Below are 17706 nucleotides of genomic sequence, written 5' to 3'. Positions count from 1 at the left end.
AGCCAGGTCACCAGGGGAGTGGAGGATGGTGGTGGGCAAAGTGGCAGGTGTGGTCCCTGAGCCACGGGAATCAGGATGCCGGAGGACATATTGGGGGTGCTGCCCAGAGAGGAAGTGGTGACCCACACAGGACGGTTGGATGATCTCGTGGAGGCTTAGAAGTTACTGGGGCCAACAAGGTCTTGGGAATCCCATTGGCTAAAGGGCAGGAGTGTGTCCCTCAGGAGAACAGGTCAGAGAACTGAGAGGGCAGGGTGGGGATGGTCTGTGTGATGTTGAAGTCGCCCAGGGTTGTCGCAGGAGTGATGGTGAGCCGGGAGCTGGAGTGACCAAGGATTGAACGGGGTGATGCTGAGGTGGCTGTGGAGAGTGTGTGGGTTGGAGCCAAGGGCCCGAAGATGAGGATCAGTGGGATCCTTGTGCACTGGGCCCAGCGCAGGGCACACAGGAGGCACTTGGTGTATGGGAGCTTGGTGACCTTTTTAGTCATGGGTCAGCAACCACAACATGGTCATAGGACAGCACTTAAACTCAGGAACATACCAGATGTGCTGTGGGATTTATGTGAAGGCTCTGTGCTTGCAGGGTCTTCTTGCCTTTTCCACAGGCATCGGACACCCCCGTGTTTGTCCCTGCGCTGGTGAGTGGCCTGGGTCGCCTGTCTGGAGCAACAGGGGTGAACAGATGCACAGAGACAGGAGCTCAGGTCAGACTGCAGCAGAGGACATGACAGAAGGACAGAAGGCTCGGTCCCTCCTGAAGTGGCCCCTGAGCGATGGCTGTGATGCCTTGCACTTCCCACCCCTCTCCTCCACATAGGGAGGCTGAGGCAGGAACACCACAAGTTTGAGCCTACTTAGCAACTTAGAGAGACCTTGTTTTGAAAAAAGAGGGAGATGCACTGGGATGCAGCTCAGTGTGAAGGCGCTGGGTCCAATCCAGCACTGCCCCCGCCAAGAAAGCATCTCGTCTCCCAGAGCTTTAGTTTCTCATCTGTGGTGCTCCCTTCCCAGGGTGGCTACCTGAGAGGCTTTGTGGGATGAATATGAGGATGGCAGCACAGAGGGAGGCAGTTTTGTGTTCTATAAACTCGGGCCTTGCTTAAACCTGGGGCTCCACGCCCTTTTCAGAAAAGCTGTAGACAGGAGCTGCCATTCTGGCACTGAGGCCGAGCCTTCCCTGACTCCTCACGCGTGCGATTTAAGGAGCAGTTTACTCATTCACCGTTCATTCAACTTGCGGCTTGCCTCCTGCGTGCTGGGCACGATAAGAGAGAATTTCTGGTGGTGCTGGTCAGGAGAACAGCACTGCAGGTGTTCCTGGTGAGTTCTTCCTTGCTTTCCTTCTCATTTTGGACCAGCTCCAGCTGCTGTCCCTGGAGTCCTGGCCAGCCAGCAAGAATGTATTTTTGCAAAGCAAGGCCAGTGGGCATGGTGCAGCCAGGTGGGCCCTGCACACAGTGGGTGCTTGGTGATGGCATCGAGGGGGTGATGCCCGGATCATCTCTTGGAAGGCTTCAGCCCCTGTTTCTCAAGCCCAGTGCCCTTCAGATTTGATCAGAATGGTTAGACTGCTGATTCTCTGTGTAGTGGCCAGTTTTACTGTTTTATACCATCTTGGGCCTGGGGATTTCCTGTCACAGGACAGTTGTGGGGCCTGCAGGCCTTTCTCATCTGTGGCTTCAACTGAGCTAAGATTGGAAACTCAGGGACAGTGTCTTTGACACCGCCCAGCCCCAGCCCCCGAGTTGTTCACACACATGTGCATGTGTACTCGCACACACCAGACAGCACCTTATTTTGATGTACTGGCTCTGATTAGAGGTGGGGTGGGGTCACTCCTGAGGCTGGGCCAGACCAGGGAGCCCTGAAGGCCCAGCGGGGCACACGATGCTCCCCGGCAAGGGTCCTATTGGCTGTGCTCCAGGAGAAAAAGGTAATGAGGAGCAACTTCCACTTACCATTGTATAAATCCCACAATCAGGAAAATTGCTTCAATTGCTAAAAAATGCTGGTGGGAAAGTCCATTTATTTTTCATTTTTCTTGTGCACTTGCCACCCTTTTGCATGAATCACTGTCGGTCTGTAGATTAAATTTATACCCCTGTTATCTTTCATGTCTCTGGTGCTGTAGTGTCAACTGGGCTTCTGGTTACTGAAAACTCGTCCTGCTTTTTAGAGGTGACAGTGATGTGGCCTTCTTGAGGGAGAGACTGCTGGAGGCCCCTGCTCTGTTCTGGGGTCTCCCTTCAGCCTTCTCCTCAGGTCTCTGCTGCATTGTGTGGGCCACCAAGGTAGGAGCTTGCCTTTGGGAGAGTCCAGATCGTCTCTGGAGCCAGCTCTGCCCCCAGCTTCTTCAGGAAAGGATTTGGACCCAGTGTCTGGATTTAGATGACTTCCTGGGAGGGGCTGAGTGTGGTGGAAGCGATGTTGCACTTTAACATCAGCTTTGTGGATTGGCCGGAGTGGGATATAAGAACCTCAGGCCTTGGGACTGGTACTCTCTAGTAACACAAGACAGACTTTATCTTTGTTCCCCAAACACACACGTTCTAAGAGAACAGAGTGCGGTGCCTGGCTCTTTCCTATAAGACTGGTAATGTGGTTAGACTGCTTTGTGGCAGAAGCCTGGTTCTGTCCTGTGTTCCGGGAGGGGCGGGACAGTCTACAGCTCACCATCTACTTGCTGTCCTCTCTCAGACTGAGCCATTCTGTGCATATCCTCGGAGACCAGGATTCTTTATTCAATGATTTCATTTTTTACACATACTTGCATTTCTGTTTCCTAGATCCTTTTGAAAATCTTAGGAAAGCCCAGACCCCAAACCCAGAATTCCAAGCAATTGTGCGTGTGGGTTAGCAGAGGTCACAAAGCCCACCCTGAATTTCAGGACTGACACTTCCAATTCTGGCTCTGAGAGGCCTGGATCAGGGCCCCTACCTCCAAACTAAATGGCATCTCAGGAATTCAGAAGCCTGGGGCCCTCGCAAGCCAAGTTTCAGCCCCTCTTACCCCAATAACCTTCTTGTACCAATCTCAGAAGAGCAGTCCCCTACACATGCCCCCGGCTCTCTAAGCGACCCCCACTTCTGTCCAGGACTGCATGTTGCTGGGGTGGAGTGGGGGTGCCTCTGAAGCCGCAGTCGCCATGCCTGTTGCAGATGCTTGCAGCCCCTCAGCAGGTATCATTACTGCATAAGAGACCCATCATTCTGCATTAATCTGGGATTCATCATGATAGCCATGACCATAATTAATTTATTTGGTATTAATGTGGATGAAATATGTACTGTCCTTTCAGGGGAAATCAGGCTGCCTATAAGCATTAGTTAAAAGGACCATTAAAATCAAACCTTCCCCAGATCCATTAGGCGAAGTCTTTCATCTTGAAGAAGATAAAGTTCTGCTGTGTGAAGTGTCATGAATAATTAGGTTGATTGCTGTTTTAAACTCTGCCCCTGCTTCCCCGGCCCCTCCGCCTCCTTCTTGGAGCGGGGAAGGCTCACCTGTGGCAGGCGCCCTGGCCACTGCCCATGTCTTTGCTGGGCCTCAGGCTCCATCTTGCTTTCTGATGGTTGGCATGGCTCTGTATATCGATTTAGGGACCTTGCTGTTGGTTCTTCCAATGTGTCTGCTGCTCCTCCCGCCCAGCCCTGGCACAGCGGCGTAGCAGTACATGGCTTCCTCTTGCCTTGGTGCCCCTCCAGAAAGGAACAGAGCAGAGAGAAGTCTGAAGCAGCATTTTCTAAACTGAGCCCTACATACCCTCTGCCCTGGAGAGTCTCTGGGGTTTGAAAGTGTGGCTTCCTGGGCCCACTTTGGACCACTGCCTCTCAGGGCTGTGCACAGAGGGGCAGGGGCTCCTGTGGCTGGCATTGGCAGAGAGAGAGAACCTCCTCTGCAGATGAAGTGGGTTTTCTCCAGATCACCAGTGGGAATGCAGATTCATATTGTTCCCTGGCCACACAGGGCCTCCTGTGAAGAGGTGGGCTGCTGAGTGCTTGATACACACTTCCTGGAGAGCCTGGTCCTCCAGATGTCTCCATAAAGATAAGGAAGCCCCCAAACTCAAGATGCCTCCCCCGCCCCCCTAATCCTTTTCTGCTGCCCCTACAGACGCTTTGGCACAAAATGCACAGCCTGCCAGCAGGGCATCCCTCCGACCCAGGTGGTCCGCAAGGCCCAGGACTTTGTCTACCACCTGCACTGCTTTGCCTGCATCATTTGCAACCGGCAGCTGGCCACAGGGGACGAGTTCTACCTCATGGAGGACGGGCGGCTCGTGTGCAAGGAAGACTACGAGACGGCCAAGCAAAATGGTAAGCAGCACTGCCCTGCAGGCTCCCCTCTGGGCCTTTGTCCAGCTCATGCCCCTAGCCTGGTGCCCTTGCCTCACAGTCCTACCTTTCCCTCTGAGCCTGGTCCCCTGGCCCTGTCACACCCTGGCTCCCCAGCTTCCCTGGAGGCTGTTGCAGAGCACCATGGTTAGAGTTAATTCTGAACACGCCCAGCCCACCAGTGTAGCATTTGCTGCTACACTGAAGCTTTAATCAAGCTGTGGTTCTGGTGTGTGTGTCTCCCTTGTCAGCTGGTGGGTTTAGAGCAGCTTAGGGCCCTTCTTGTCATCTTGGTAGCTCTTTGCCTGGGGTTGGGGGTGCTTAGGGCTAGCTGGGAGACCGGTCCACAGTAGACTTGTGGGGCTACTTCTAAGCTTTGCATGTGGGGGTGCACATTTACCTCAGCACCTCCGTGCCTCAAAAGCTGCAATGAGCCCAGCATGGCCTGTGTCACCCTGCCAGGGACAATTGTTTCTCAACTCCCCTGAGACTATGAGTTTCTCAAGGTCAGAGATTTAGGGGTGCTGATTCCTGAGGTTTCTGATGCCCTCAGTTGATGTGGCGCAAGCACTTGAGCCGTCTGCAGAGGGAAGAGGAGGAACGTATTTGGGGAGGACTCCTGCTCAACGTCATCACTGCGCCCACTCTGCCTCAGGGCTTTTGCCTGCACTGCTGCAGGCAGCTTCTGGCCTTGGTAGAGGCCTGGGTCAGTCAAGTCTTTAGTAGCCACACCGGAAACCTGCCTTGGCTGGCAGCCAGGGTAGCTGCTGCTCTTTCTGTCCATGCCGTGCTCTAGGGCAGCCAGGGTCTATCCAAACTCCACTGCAGCCTCCTCAAGGAGCTGAGCCGGTTCATCCAGCCTAGCTCCTCACTCACAGGTGGATTGCGGGAGGAAGATCTCAATTTGGGATTTGGCCAAACCAAAGCTAGAAATCCCAAGATCATGAACTTATGAAATAGCAAGATCCTCTTACTAGGATTTTTATCAACTCAGGGTGTGACTTACTGTGGAAAGTGGCCATTGTTGAAAGCTGTGGATTTGACAGAAAGAAAGAACAAACCAACAATTTTATGTGTCTCCTTCTGGACCTTTCCTCAGCTCATATACCGTGTATCCGAATAATACACGGGAAATTAGTTTTTTGCTTAATAAATGCACCATTAAATAAGGGGTCTGTGTGAAAAGGCAGAGGAGATTTGTAGGATCCTTCTGGTGACCCAGCTGGGCTAAGCTTGACTTTGCCAGTAGGCACAAAGGGGCAGAGATGCCAGTGGCAGGGACTCCCTCCCTCCCTCTTTGAGGACCTCCTTTCCCACCGTCTCCATAGCTCTGTCCTTTTCAGTTAGACAGAGGACCTGCTTTCCTGCCTCCAGAGACCTCAGCCCCTGCAGACTCATCCTAATGCTCTTTGCCCCCACACACTTGTCCACTCTGGCTCTGATTACTCCATGCTGTTGGCCCGGAGTCTACTGGGATGTCATGGGAGAGTCGGCGTCTCAGGGCTAAGCCATCGGTGCAGGTGGCCTCAGTGAGAAGGAAGTACCTTTGGAACTCTGATGCCCTTCACCAGGGAGCACGGAGGCACTGCCTCTCCTGGAGCCATGACTGTCTTTTAACCTGGTTTTCTTGCAACCCTAAACCTTCCTTCAGGTTTATAATTCCCTCCCTTGAGCCCAACAAAGGATTGAATATCAGCTGGTTCTCACTGTCAGAGAGCCAGGTGCCTTGGCTTAGTAGCTTTTTTTGCTGCAGATGACTACAGACACAGAGATCCAAACAGCGACTGGTCATAATCTAGATGGGGTGACAAGAATGACATCATGGGGCTCATCCTTTTCCGAAAGAGTACTTGCCCAGTAGCTGACCTCTGTAGGACAATGGAAGTCACTGGATTGCACAGAAGAAGCTGGATGGCTGGCTGTCCTCACACACTTGGAGCTCCTCGGGGCAAGTCGAGTGATTGGCCGAGTCTTAGCTACTTGGCCGAGCATGGAGGATAACAGCATTGAGCACTTGGGGTTGTTTCCTGAGGTTTAAGTGGGACGAGGCTCGTGAATGGGCACCTCTGACACACTGCCCAGGCTTGCCCTGCTGTGGTCAGCGTGACCCTTGGTGGAGCAGGGACTTCTACTTGCACAGGGTGTTTGACCGTCTTTTAACTTGGTTTATTTCTCTTTGTACACTACACCTTCTTTCAGGCTATAGTTCCCTCCCTTGAGCTCAACAAAGGATCTAATATCAGCTATTTGCCCCTTAATGGGAATGATTTTTTTCATTTGTTCTATATCCTTGGCTACTATCTGTGTTTGAGGTTGGATTTTATGCCAGGGACAGGCTCTAGGAGACTTTGCATAATTCAAAACTAACACATGTTAAGACTAATTTTCCCACAGGAATTAATGTAAAAAAGTAGAGGGGGATGTGTTCTGCTAGCACACAAATCCATAACCGGTGAAGTGCATCTTTGCCTTAATGCTCCTTTTTATTTTCTCAGCATTATCTCTGTGCCTCGCTGAACGCTCTTTCCTAAATTAACAGCCCAGGGTATCATGGTCTTGCTTGGCCTTCCTTATAGTGTTTTATCACATTTAACTTCCGCACCAAAGTTATTGATTTTTGGGTACATTTTTCAGCACAAGCACTGCCACCGCTACTTAATGAATACTTGGATGACATTGTTATAGGATATAAAAAAAGATCTTAAATTATAATAACAGTGAATGTTAAAATAACAGCATAATAGTGCCCATAATCACAAGAGGAAATTCTTATGCACATGAGCAGTGGTGTAGCACCTGAGGGCCACCAACAAGAGAGTGGCAGGTACTTCCCCAGGGGCATTGTCATCTGGCTGTAGTGACAGCAATTTCTAATTCACTGAGCCAGCCTGTTTTGAAATTAAATGATTCTCCATTAGTTAAAACTTTTTTGGGGGGCTGGGAATTTAGCTCAGTGGCATAAGCGCCTGCCTTGCAAGCGCACAGTTGTGACTTTGTTCCCCGGTACCAAAACAAAACATTTTTTTGAGATAAAGTCTTGCTGTATTGCCTAAGTGGGTCCCAAATTCCTGGGCTCAACTGATCCTTCTGACTCAGTCTCCTGAAAAAAGCTGGTAATACTCCATCTGATTTACAGTTTTTGATACTTTATTTTGCTACACTAGGAAGTGAACTCAAGACCTTCACACTGAGCTACACATCCAACCCTTTTTCTTTTCTTTTCCCTTCCTTTTTTCTTCTCTGTCTCTCTCTGTCAGTCTCTTTCTTTTTTATTTTGATACAGGGTCTTGCTCAGTCTTGGGCTCAAACTTGTGACCCTCCTCCCTCATCCTCTCAGAGTGCTGGGATTACAGGCATACACCACCATGCCCTCCACAATAGTTTTATTTAAAATTTTATACATAAAGACTGTATATGTATTAAAACATTGCTTCACATTTGCATAATTCAGATTCACATCAAACAGTGTCATGCTGTAAATTCTATAAACATAAGTAGAAGGGACTGACTCCTACAGAATTTAAAGCATTTTGAGGTCTTTCCGTGTTGGCATTTCTCTTATGAGCAGTTGCTGAAAGGCTCTGGATGCCCCCACCCAGGGGACTCTAGGGAAGGAATGGGTTGAGAACATTCTGCGATGACAGTGGCTCTGCTGGAGAAGAAAACAATGCAAGAAGAGAGGACATGGGGCCTCTACCCTGTGTCGTGTGCATGAGTATAGTGTGGCCCTAGCGGCACAACTGTGCAGTGCCTAGAACACGCTGCCCTTGCAGGACAGGCAGGGTGGCTCCAGGCTTCAGAGGGGGTGAAGTTGCTTGCCTTATCACTCACTTATCAAGAAGGCCGAGCCCAGGTCTTCTGATGCCAAGAGTTGTAAGACCTAAATGCATCCAAAGCTTGCAGTTCACCCGGTATACAGTGAGCGCTTACTTGGCCAGTTGACCTTCACAGCCCTAGGGATGACTCCCAAGGATGTCCGAGCAGTGTTTGCCTTGACACATGTGCGAACCTGTTCACGTTCAGGCAGATGAAAGATCTCTGAGACACTGGGCTGTCGCAGAAGGGACAGGCTGGGAGCTGAAGTGAGACAGGACAATGAGCTTCTGTAGAAGGCTGTACTGCTGGAGTGGGGTCCCCATGGAGTGGGGACCATTCCTCCACTGTCCTGCCCAGAGTAGGTGCATTTAGCAGGGGAAGGAAGGAAGGTGGGCAGAGACTCAGCTGTTTCAGATGGGCTGATCCCGGGGAGGTGGTTTTCACTGCAGATGACTCGGAGGCAGGAGCAAAGCGGCCACGGACCACCATCACAGCAAAGCAGCTGGAGACATTAAAGAATGCCTACAAGAACTCTCCGAAGCCCGCTCGGCATGTGAGGGAGCAGCTGTCTTCTGAGACAGGCCTGGACATGAGGGTTGTACAGGTGAGATGCTAATACTTCTTTGTACTCTAGGGAGCTGGGTCTCTAGTGGGAAGGGATGGTATCCAGAGCCAGGACGCTGTATCTATGCCCTCTACCTTAGGGAGGTTTGGGCAACATGAGTGACAGTCACCTGGTGAATGGCATCACTGATCCCCAAGGGCATTTGCCAGAATCTGGAGGCAGATTCTGAGATCTGTACTCCTGTACTCTCCTGAGGTCCCGGTCCATTTCCAGCCACCTGCCTTAGGGGTCCTGGAGTTTCTGGCTTGTGGTAGACGCCTCTTGGGTGTGTCCTTTGTGTTTTGTGGCAGGTTTGGTTTCAGAACAGAAGGGCCAAGGAGAAACGCCTGAAGAAGGACGCAGGGCGGCATCGCTGGGGACAGTTCTATAAGAGCGTCAAGAGGAGCCGGGGCGGCAGCAAGCAGGAGAAGGAGAGCTCTGCAGAGGACTGTGGGGTTAGTGACAGTGAGCTGAGCTTCCGAGGTGAGCTGGGCTGGAGGGGTGAGGCCGAGTCTCAGGGAAAGTTCCCAGGGGAGCAGTAATCCTTGCCAGGCAGGAGGTCTTTCTTCTCAAGGCCAGGTCAACTCCCTCCTTGAGAAGACTTGCAGCAAGGTGTGTGGGGTGGGAGGTGTTAGTGGCCCTTCGTGGTGGGACCAGGAGTAGAAAATGAGAGCGCTGTTGCTTAGCTGTGAAAGCTGGGATAACAGGCTTCCCTTCTCTTTCTGCTTAGAGAGTGCCCCCACCAGCCCATGCAGCTGTGAACACAAGTCTTTTCCCCCAGCCCCACTCCTATACATCTCCCCTTTGTGGGGACAGACATCGTCTTCCTCTCCTGATCCCCAGAATGACCTGTTGGTTCCCCCTGTCCTGGGAAAACAATACTGTGAGTGCATGTGAGATTGAGAACTTGCTGTTTCTGAGATCCTCTAGCCCGCCACTCACTCGGTCCTGTCCCCTGCACACAGCTTTGCAGCATGCACTGTATTTAAATTTGTGCATCAGCAACACTGCAAATTACTACATCTTGTGGCTCCTCAGGTTGTTTGCAAATAACCCTAACTGTTCGCAGTTACTCAGTCCTCGAACGTGGAAAGTATTCTGTTGGGGGAAAACAATACTAAACGAGGAATCGGAAACCTGGTTTCCAGTGTGGCTCTGTCAAGTGATTGGTTTCTTGTGAGCCTCAGTCTCCCAGCTATAGATGGGAATACCACGTCCTTGCCATCTCACAGTTGTCATGGGGATCAGTGAACACACACAGCTGTGGATGAGCTTGGGGAAGCGAAGCACATTTGTACACGTGGAAGGCTGTGGCCCGTGGCTGCCAGAGGGCCCTTGTTATAGTGCCGCTGAGGCCTCACCTTCCCGCTCCCTTTGAAGGGCATGAGTTCCTCACTGTCTTTTTATTTTCACGAGTGGAGTGATGGCTCAGAAGCAGGGGTGTTGATATAGAATGGGAGGATTTATATAGGAATTGATGCATGGGCCATGGTAGAAACAAAAAAGGGGCCTGTGGGACAGAGGCTGGAACAAATCGCCTATCAGGCCTGTGAGGGCTGAGCTCAGCCCAGAGATCCATGGAGCCCAAAGAGCAGCCTCCTCAGAACACAGGGCTTGGAGCACCAAAAAGGGTCCAAGAGTCTTATGCTTACTTTCTGGGTCTCTTAACAGGATTGGGAGAGACATTTAATCTCACTGTGGCTGTCTAAATCCAGACCTGGGATAGCTAGAATTGTTAAATCTCAATTTTGTAGCTCATTTCTCTTGGGTGCAGGTGGGCCCCCCATTAACATATTGATTATTCTAAACAATAAACAAACCCTTATTTCTTAAGACTAAAACTGTTCAACTCTGTTGGAGAGCTGAATTCTTTGATGTGGCAAAGATCTCACTAGTTGCCCTTAATGAAATTCCTCAAGAAACAAGAGGGGGTTTATTTGCCTTAATCAAGTCATTCTTTGACTTGTACAAACAGCTTATTAGAGAAACTAAACCCTTAGGCATTGAACCTCTTTTCTAGGTAGACCAGAAGGATTCTGCACACATGTCTAAGAGTGGTCCTCAGCTGCCTTTACGGGCTGATTCCCAACCAAGCACACTTCTTAGCCTGAAAGCTTTCAGAATAAATCTTGCCAGCAAGTAGTTTTCATCTGTGATGCAGATAACACAACTCACCAAACCTTGGGGACTCATACTTCTTAGTGTAGCCTGAGTATCTTAGTACACGAACCACACAAGACCACAGAGCTCACAAACATTTTTTCCACCTTTGTGGGACCTGGGAATTTAGTCTTTGCAGGTATCTTTTCTGTTTTTTTGCCTTGACTCAGGTTGGTCTCTGGGTATCACACTGACATATTGGTGTCTGATCAGTTCTTGTCAGAAGGCAGGTGATGCTTTTGGGCATCTTTCCTGATCATGTGTATTGCTAGACTGTGAAGAGCAGGGACCACTACAGCCCTGGCAGCTGACAATAAATCTCCATTCTTTTGTCCACAGAGGATCAAATTCTCTCAGAACTTGGCCACACCAATAGGATTTATGGCAACGTGGGGGACGTTACAGGCGGACAGTTAATGAATGGGAGCTTCTCCATGGACGGGACAGGACAATCCTATCAGGACTTGAGGGATGGGAGCCCCTATGGAATCCCCCAGTCTCCGTCCTCTATATCGTCCCTGCCATCCCACGCTCCTTTGCTGAATGGGCTGGATTACACAGTGGACAATAATTTGGGCATCATTGCGCATGCAGGGCAGGGAGTAAACCAGACACTGAGAGCCATGGCCGGGGGACCCACCTCTGACATCTCCACAGGAAGCAGTGTAGGTTATCCCGACTTTCCGACTAGCCCAGCCTCTTGGCTCGATGAAATGGATCATCCTCCTTTTTAAACTTCTCTCCTCCCCATCCTACCTGTCCTGGCTTGAGAGAATATCTTCAAGGATCAAAAGAGACTTGGCTCTTAAGGATCAAAGGTGCATCAATGTGAATTTCCATTATTTTCAATGGAAGTCCTCTGCTGATTTCTAGAAGGCCGTGAAGCCACATTAGGGCATTGCTTTTCTTGGAAGGTTGGGGGAGAGCAGCCTCATCTCACACATAGCACAGGGGTGGGCAGCCTAGAGCTCTAGGGATGCTGACTTGTTGGCTCTTTCCCCTCCCGCCCTGCTTAGAGGCTTCGGCTGCTTAGTGCTTTGGTGACACAATGCAACTGTGACAGGCCTCCTTGGCCCTGGGATCTCTGCTCCAACTGCTGTGTCTCACACAATGCTTCCCAAACCGCTGCTCTCACCAGAATCAAGATTCCTAAGGTAGAGGCATCACAGCCCCTGAGTCTAATAAAATGATTTCTGGACCACCCTGATTACACCCTGATTTTCAAAACTGAAGTCAGTTATTAAAGGTTGATGGCCACAATTTGATACTATAAACATTTTATTGCTGTGAAAATGACTTCTTTCTTGCTCAGAAGTACAAACCAGAGAATATTGATCAGTTTTGGTTTTTAATAAATCCCATCTCTATCACTGAATCCCTGATGGCAAGAAGTGGTTTTCAATGCAGGTGACTCTTGAGGCTGGAGCTGAGACCTTCACAGACTAGTCGATGAGCCCCTTTGGTGCACAGTGTGCCTTTTGAATTGACTTGTATCATTTATTCCCCAGACAGGATGTGGGCTACAAAATGATCAAAGCTAGGCCATGGAGAGAGCAGAATGACAATCAGTGAAAACGTTTGTAGACACATTGGATTCGAAGCGTGCAGTCTGTTCAGCCTCACTGGCAGATGCGTCTCCCGGAAAGCCTCATCCTTTGGGGGGTAAAATGAAATTTAGAGAGTCTGCTTTGAGGGAGTTGGTTTGTGAGCTTTCAAGTCTGTTTCTCCTCCCTTTTAAAAGTGAAAGTGTCCTCTACTGCACAAATTAACTCAGTTGGAGGACAATCTTGGTTGCTTCCAGGAACCAGCAGTATTTTTTGGCCGAGTTTGGTTGGGAGGAATAATTTAGGGAGCAGCCTTAAAATTGTCAAAAGGGTTCTAAGTGGTGCTTGGGCTGCATCTCTTGGGGTTGCTGGCTGGACTTGTGCCATGACCTGAGCTCCAGGCTGCACTTTGAAGCCAGAGTTCTCTGGCCACTGGTAGTGCAGGGACTCACTCCCTCCATGTCACTAAGCCTGCAAGGCAAGTTCAGTCTCTGCTTTATGAGCTGCCACTCTGTGACAGGCTGCACTTCTGTGCTATCAGGATGCTCTCTTGAGAATTCCAGATCTCAGTTATCCAGCTGGAATTTATTCCTGCCCCTTGGGAAAGCATGGTTTGCTTCTTCTAGCCCTACACTCCGTTAAGATCGGTGGGGTAGGAAAGGGCAAGAAGGCATTGCCTTTCTTTCACGATGAGACCAAAAGCCCTAGTGACCCTTCTGTGAAATGTTGATCATATTTTGAGGACTGCAGAGATTTAGGTGTAAGGTAGGCAGACTAAAGGAAGATACAAGACTGTTGTATCATTTGTAAGCTCTCTTCAAGACTATACTGAGTTCCATTAAGCTTCTTTAAAGGATAGAGTCAGTAAGTTCCTGAATCAGCCTTCAGGCTGCCTTTCCTCTGATCAGTTTTGTGCTGTACTCTTGTTTTTGGATGGGCTGCAACTTCCCTGATCTTTGCTTGGGGAGTCTGCAAACACAGACTTTTTGAGGTTCCGTATTTATGGATGATGGTGTGTTAAGTCAATCCAAATCTGTGCTACTGAAATTTCCCAACAATGTGAATGCCATTTGGGGATGGAGACACAAATGCTAGACAACAAGCTGTGGAAAGGAAAGGAAATTGCAACTATCTGGGGACCAGCTTCTTAAACACACTATTCTCAGCAGGCTGCTCATACTACACAGGTGGAAACTTATGCTGGACAATCCAGTTGAAAAGCTGCACCAGCCAGGTGACTATGTCACCTTGACTGTTTGGCTTAGTATCACATAGGCGCAGAAGCACCTCAGATTTTTGGTGATTGTATTGAACTGCTGAAGGTCAATTTAAGCTGACCAGTTTTTGTTTTTGTAAATGAATTCATCAATTCCTAATTCAGTGATGGAAGAATGGGAAGCTGTCCTCATTCATGCTAATAAAAACAGTCTTTTGAGGAACTCAGTGGACAACATAGTGAAATTAGCAGTAGTGTTTGGTTTCATTTGGGCAGGTGACCTGGAAAAGATCTTGAAAGACTACTGACCAGAAGGCCAGGAGAGCATTAATTTCCTTCCCTAGTCACCTCTCTAGAGAACAGCAAGCCCTGGTGCCCAGTCAGAAGCACAGCCATGACAGGTCTTAGATTTGCAGTGCTCTTTCTGCAAGTTGGGTTTGCATGATGGACAGGCTGGTGCCGACAAGCCCTGCACATCAAGACTGTTTTCTGACCTTTCTGTGGTTTGGAGATGGAGAGGAACAGGACATTTCCTTTAGATTCTCTTAGAGACACTCCTACTGCCTCGTAGCCTGTATTATTGGGGTAGCAGGTACTACCCAGTGTTGTCTTTCCCTTGCTAAAGGACATGCATAATTTTAAAAAAATGAAGTGAGACCTTTTAGAGCATTAACAATATTTGGGTCTATGTTTCCCTCGAGAGACTAGTTAACAACTACTCTCTGCAGTGCCTGCCTAATAGGCTTGAGGAGGAAGCTTCTGAATACTGGAGCAAATCAACATCCCCTCCACCTCCTGCCCTGAATTCCAGGGGTAAATCAGATCAGCAAATATGAGATATGAGTGGCTAACTTGGTGAACTCTGCATTTGCCCAAAAGTAATAAAACCATGGAGAAAAATGTAACAAACAAGGGCTAACTGGCCCAATGGTTAAATCAAGTTGAGAAGTGGTTTTTGTTGCCCCTTCAAGGATTTGCTGTGCAACCCTTGGCAAATTCCTTTCACTTTTTGTGTTTTTCCTTTCTTGCCTCATCTGTTATGAACAAACATAAGATGAACATCAACCACCATAATGGTAACATTGGTCCTGCAAATTAATATAGTGAAACAGCAGGGAAATTATGACCTAAGAAAAGCATTTGGCAGAGTTCATAAAGTTTTTAAATGCTATTTTAAAACATCAAATCTAGTGATACAATTGAAGGCTGTTAGATCTTGTTATGTTCATTTTGCCAGGAAGTATAAAAAAATCTGTAGAAGCTGGCACACTAATCCCAGCTACTCAGTAGGATCTCAAGTTTGAGGCCAACCTGGGCCACTTAGCAAGACTCTATCTCTACAAAAAGAGCTGGGAATTTAGCTCGGTGGTACAGCGCTTGCCTACCATGTACAAGCCCCTGGGTTTAATCCTCAGTATTGAAAACAAAAACAACATAACTTCAGGAGGTGTTCGAGGCTTTGGATTAGCAATTGTGTTTCAAGACAGTCCACCATGACACCTAAACCCCCACACAGCTCCTCCCACGTGCCACAACTGACACCTTGGTTATAACCATGGACATAATGACCACATCTCCTCAGCCAGCAGAGTCTGGAAGGCCTGAGGAAGCTCATTTTTAAACATTGCACTTTAAAAATTGGAAACCGTGAGATGAAGAAAAATTCAATTAAGCGGAAATGAGTTTTGTTTTATTGCCTGCTGCTGACGGGCTCTGGGCATGCTGAACGCTAAATAAAAGCACATCACTGGCTCTCTCTTTCTTGGATTGGTCAACTGGCCCTTTCTGCAGTAGTTGCTAATGGTGATTGGAGCCAAAAAGAGAGAGAGCTCAGCAAAGTCATCCCATCCACACTCTGCTTGGTAGGACCACACTAAAAGCACAGTTTCATGCTGCTCACTCTGGTGAGGAGACAGCTGCGGGTTTGGGAGGTGCACCAGGCATTTCTTTGCTTAGAGGCAGGGCACAGGTGGAGAGGGCAAAGACACCCCCACTCTCACCTGTTGCCCACCTAGAGACAAGGACCACATCATACTTCCCCACATGAGGACTGTGTTCAGCCTAATGAGCAGATTTAGGGCCACAGGACCCCAGAAGCTGCTCTGAATTTGCATTCAGAGCTCAAGGTCCCAGGTTCCCTCTGCTCTGGATTGTTGCCCTCATTCTTCCCAGTGTAAATTTTGTACAGTAAAAAATAAATAAAAGGCCTGTGTCCTGGAAAAAAGAAAAAAATTAACAGCAACAAAAAGGACCCACTCTTATTTATTGCTATGTGACTGACTTTGGAGAGCAGAAGCTGGTGCGTTTGTATATGCCTCCCGTATGTTGGCATGAGATGTGTACGGTAAACTGTGTAAAATAAACATGGAAATTCTTTAGAAGCTGATGTGTCTTGCTTTTCATTTGGTTTTCTGGACTTTTTCTCTCTTGACACAGAATATAAAGCTGGGCTGACAGTGGGATCCTTTTATCTCCAGAAGGAAACCAAAAATCTAATTCGGAATGCCACTGCTTAAAGCCATGAAATAACAGGATTACTTAATAAAGGACTGAGTGGAGAGGCTCTCTGATTTTGCTAATACAAATTTCATGGGGGCACAATCATTTGTCCCTAGATTTAAGAGAGGAAAAAGAAAAAATCATCTGTTGATCATGTAATTTTTACCATTTGTCCTGCTACATATGAATACACAATGACACCTTTCCCCTAAACACGAGCAAATTTGTGTAAAAAGGATAGAAATACCTCATCAAAAATGCTGGGCAAGCATTTTCTAGGAAAATTTCCATATAGGTTTTTTTCCCTTCAGGAGATACACGAGTATACAGGCCCTGACATTTAGCTGGACTGAAAGAACTCTTCTTTTGGGATACGGGGACTGAGCCCAGGCCCTCTACATGCTGGTGAGTGCTCTACCCATCTATATTACCAACCCTTAAAATTATAAAAACAAACAAAAACAAAAACAAAAACCCTATAAAGCCATAGGATTTCTTTAGAACTGGAATTTCATCATAGAAATATTAGAGCCAACTGTTCCTCTCAGTGATTGCCACTGTGTAGCTGAAGATCCAGACCCAGCTTCACTGTCCAGCAGGCACACGGCTCTTCCTACTAACATTAAGCTAAAAGTCCAGTCACACTCTAGCCATGTTTTAAGTGCTCAATAGCGGTTTGTGACGAGTGGCTACAGTATTTGGACAACACAGATAGTAAACATTTCTGTCACTGCAGGAAGTTGAGTAGTGCCCACAGGCTGGCTAGGCGGATGGGCAGGGGAAACTCATCAGTCACAGCTGTGAGTTACCCTGCAGTCTTTGTAATGAACTCTGGAACTCCTAGGACACGGTCCACATCGCTGTCATTTTGTGTGGCTTTCCTGCTCTTCCTCTCCCTTCCTGTCTGCACCCCTCCTTCCTTCCTTTCTCCTCCCTTCTTTTCCTTCCTGTCCTTTCCCCTTCTTTTCCCCATCTTCCCTTCATCTGTTTTCTTCTTTTTTGGTTTGGTCACTGGTCAGCAGTTCCTGAACAGATTTTCTTTCTGACACAGACTTCATAGAGGAATAGCTGTTTAAAGAATACAGAAAGCAACGAGCCAGAAAGCACTGAATAAGATCCACTTAGGGAAATAAATGTAGGCTCAGTGGTCAATGTTTCATTTCTTTTTCCTTAGGCCCAGGATTCTTTTCAGCTAAAATCACATAAGCCTAGAAAGAGATCAAAGATGGCGGCTGGGGATTTAGCTCAGCGGCATAAGCGCCTGCCTTGCAAGCAGGCAGTTGTGAGTTCGATCCCCGGTACCGAGACAATACTGCCAATTTGAGCCATTTGCTAAGCTAGAAGTAAAATCATTAAGAGAGATGAGCTTCGGCATATCTGAATGTACTTCTTTAGATCTGATTCTTCAGATACAGTGTAAAAATCACCCTTCACAGCATAAAAGGGAAACTGTTTAATCCTTTGCTACCCTCCCTTAGATGTTATTTCAGAATTCCTAGTGCCTTTCTTCATAACGTCCCTTTGCTTGGC

The 17706-nt window shown here is 48.3% G+C and overlaps 1 protein-coding gene across 2 annotated transcripts in view; it reads left to right on the top strand.

The window, feature by feature from the left end:
* Lhx4 (LIM homeobox 4) overlaps window positions 1-16058 on the top strand; it is a 43338-nt gene extending 27280 nt beyond the window's left edge. For both annotated transcript variants that reach the window (XM_063239861.1, XM_063239860.1), the window contains exons 3-6: window positions 4117-4319; window positions 8603-8757; window positions 9069-9240; window positions 11257-16058. In XM_063239861.1, the coding sequence (XP_063095931.1) occupies window positions 4117-4319; window positions 8603-8757; window positions 9069-9240; window positions 11257-11651 (925 nt within the window). In that variant the 3' untranslated portion in view covers window positions 11652-16058. The remainder of the gene's footprint in view (window positions 1-4116; window positions 4320-8602; window positions 8758-9068; window positions 9241-11256) is intronic.
* Window positions 16059-17706: the final 1648 nt, after the last annotated feature.

This window comes from Cavia porcellus, unplaced genomic scaffold, assembly GCF_034190915.1.
Source record: "Cavia porcellus strain 051 isolate PalLab524CR breed Dunkin Hartley unplaced genomic scaffold, mCavPor4.1 scaffold_29, whole genome shotgun sequence".
Lineage (NCBI taxonomy): Eukaryota > Metazoa > Chordata > Mammalia > Rodentia > Caviidae > Cavia > Cavia porcellus.
This window is presented reverse-complemented; position numbering and strand designations above follow the sequence as displayed.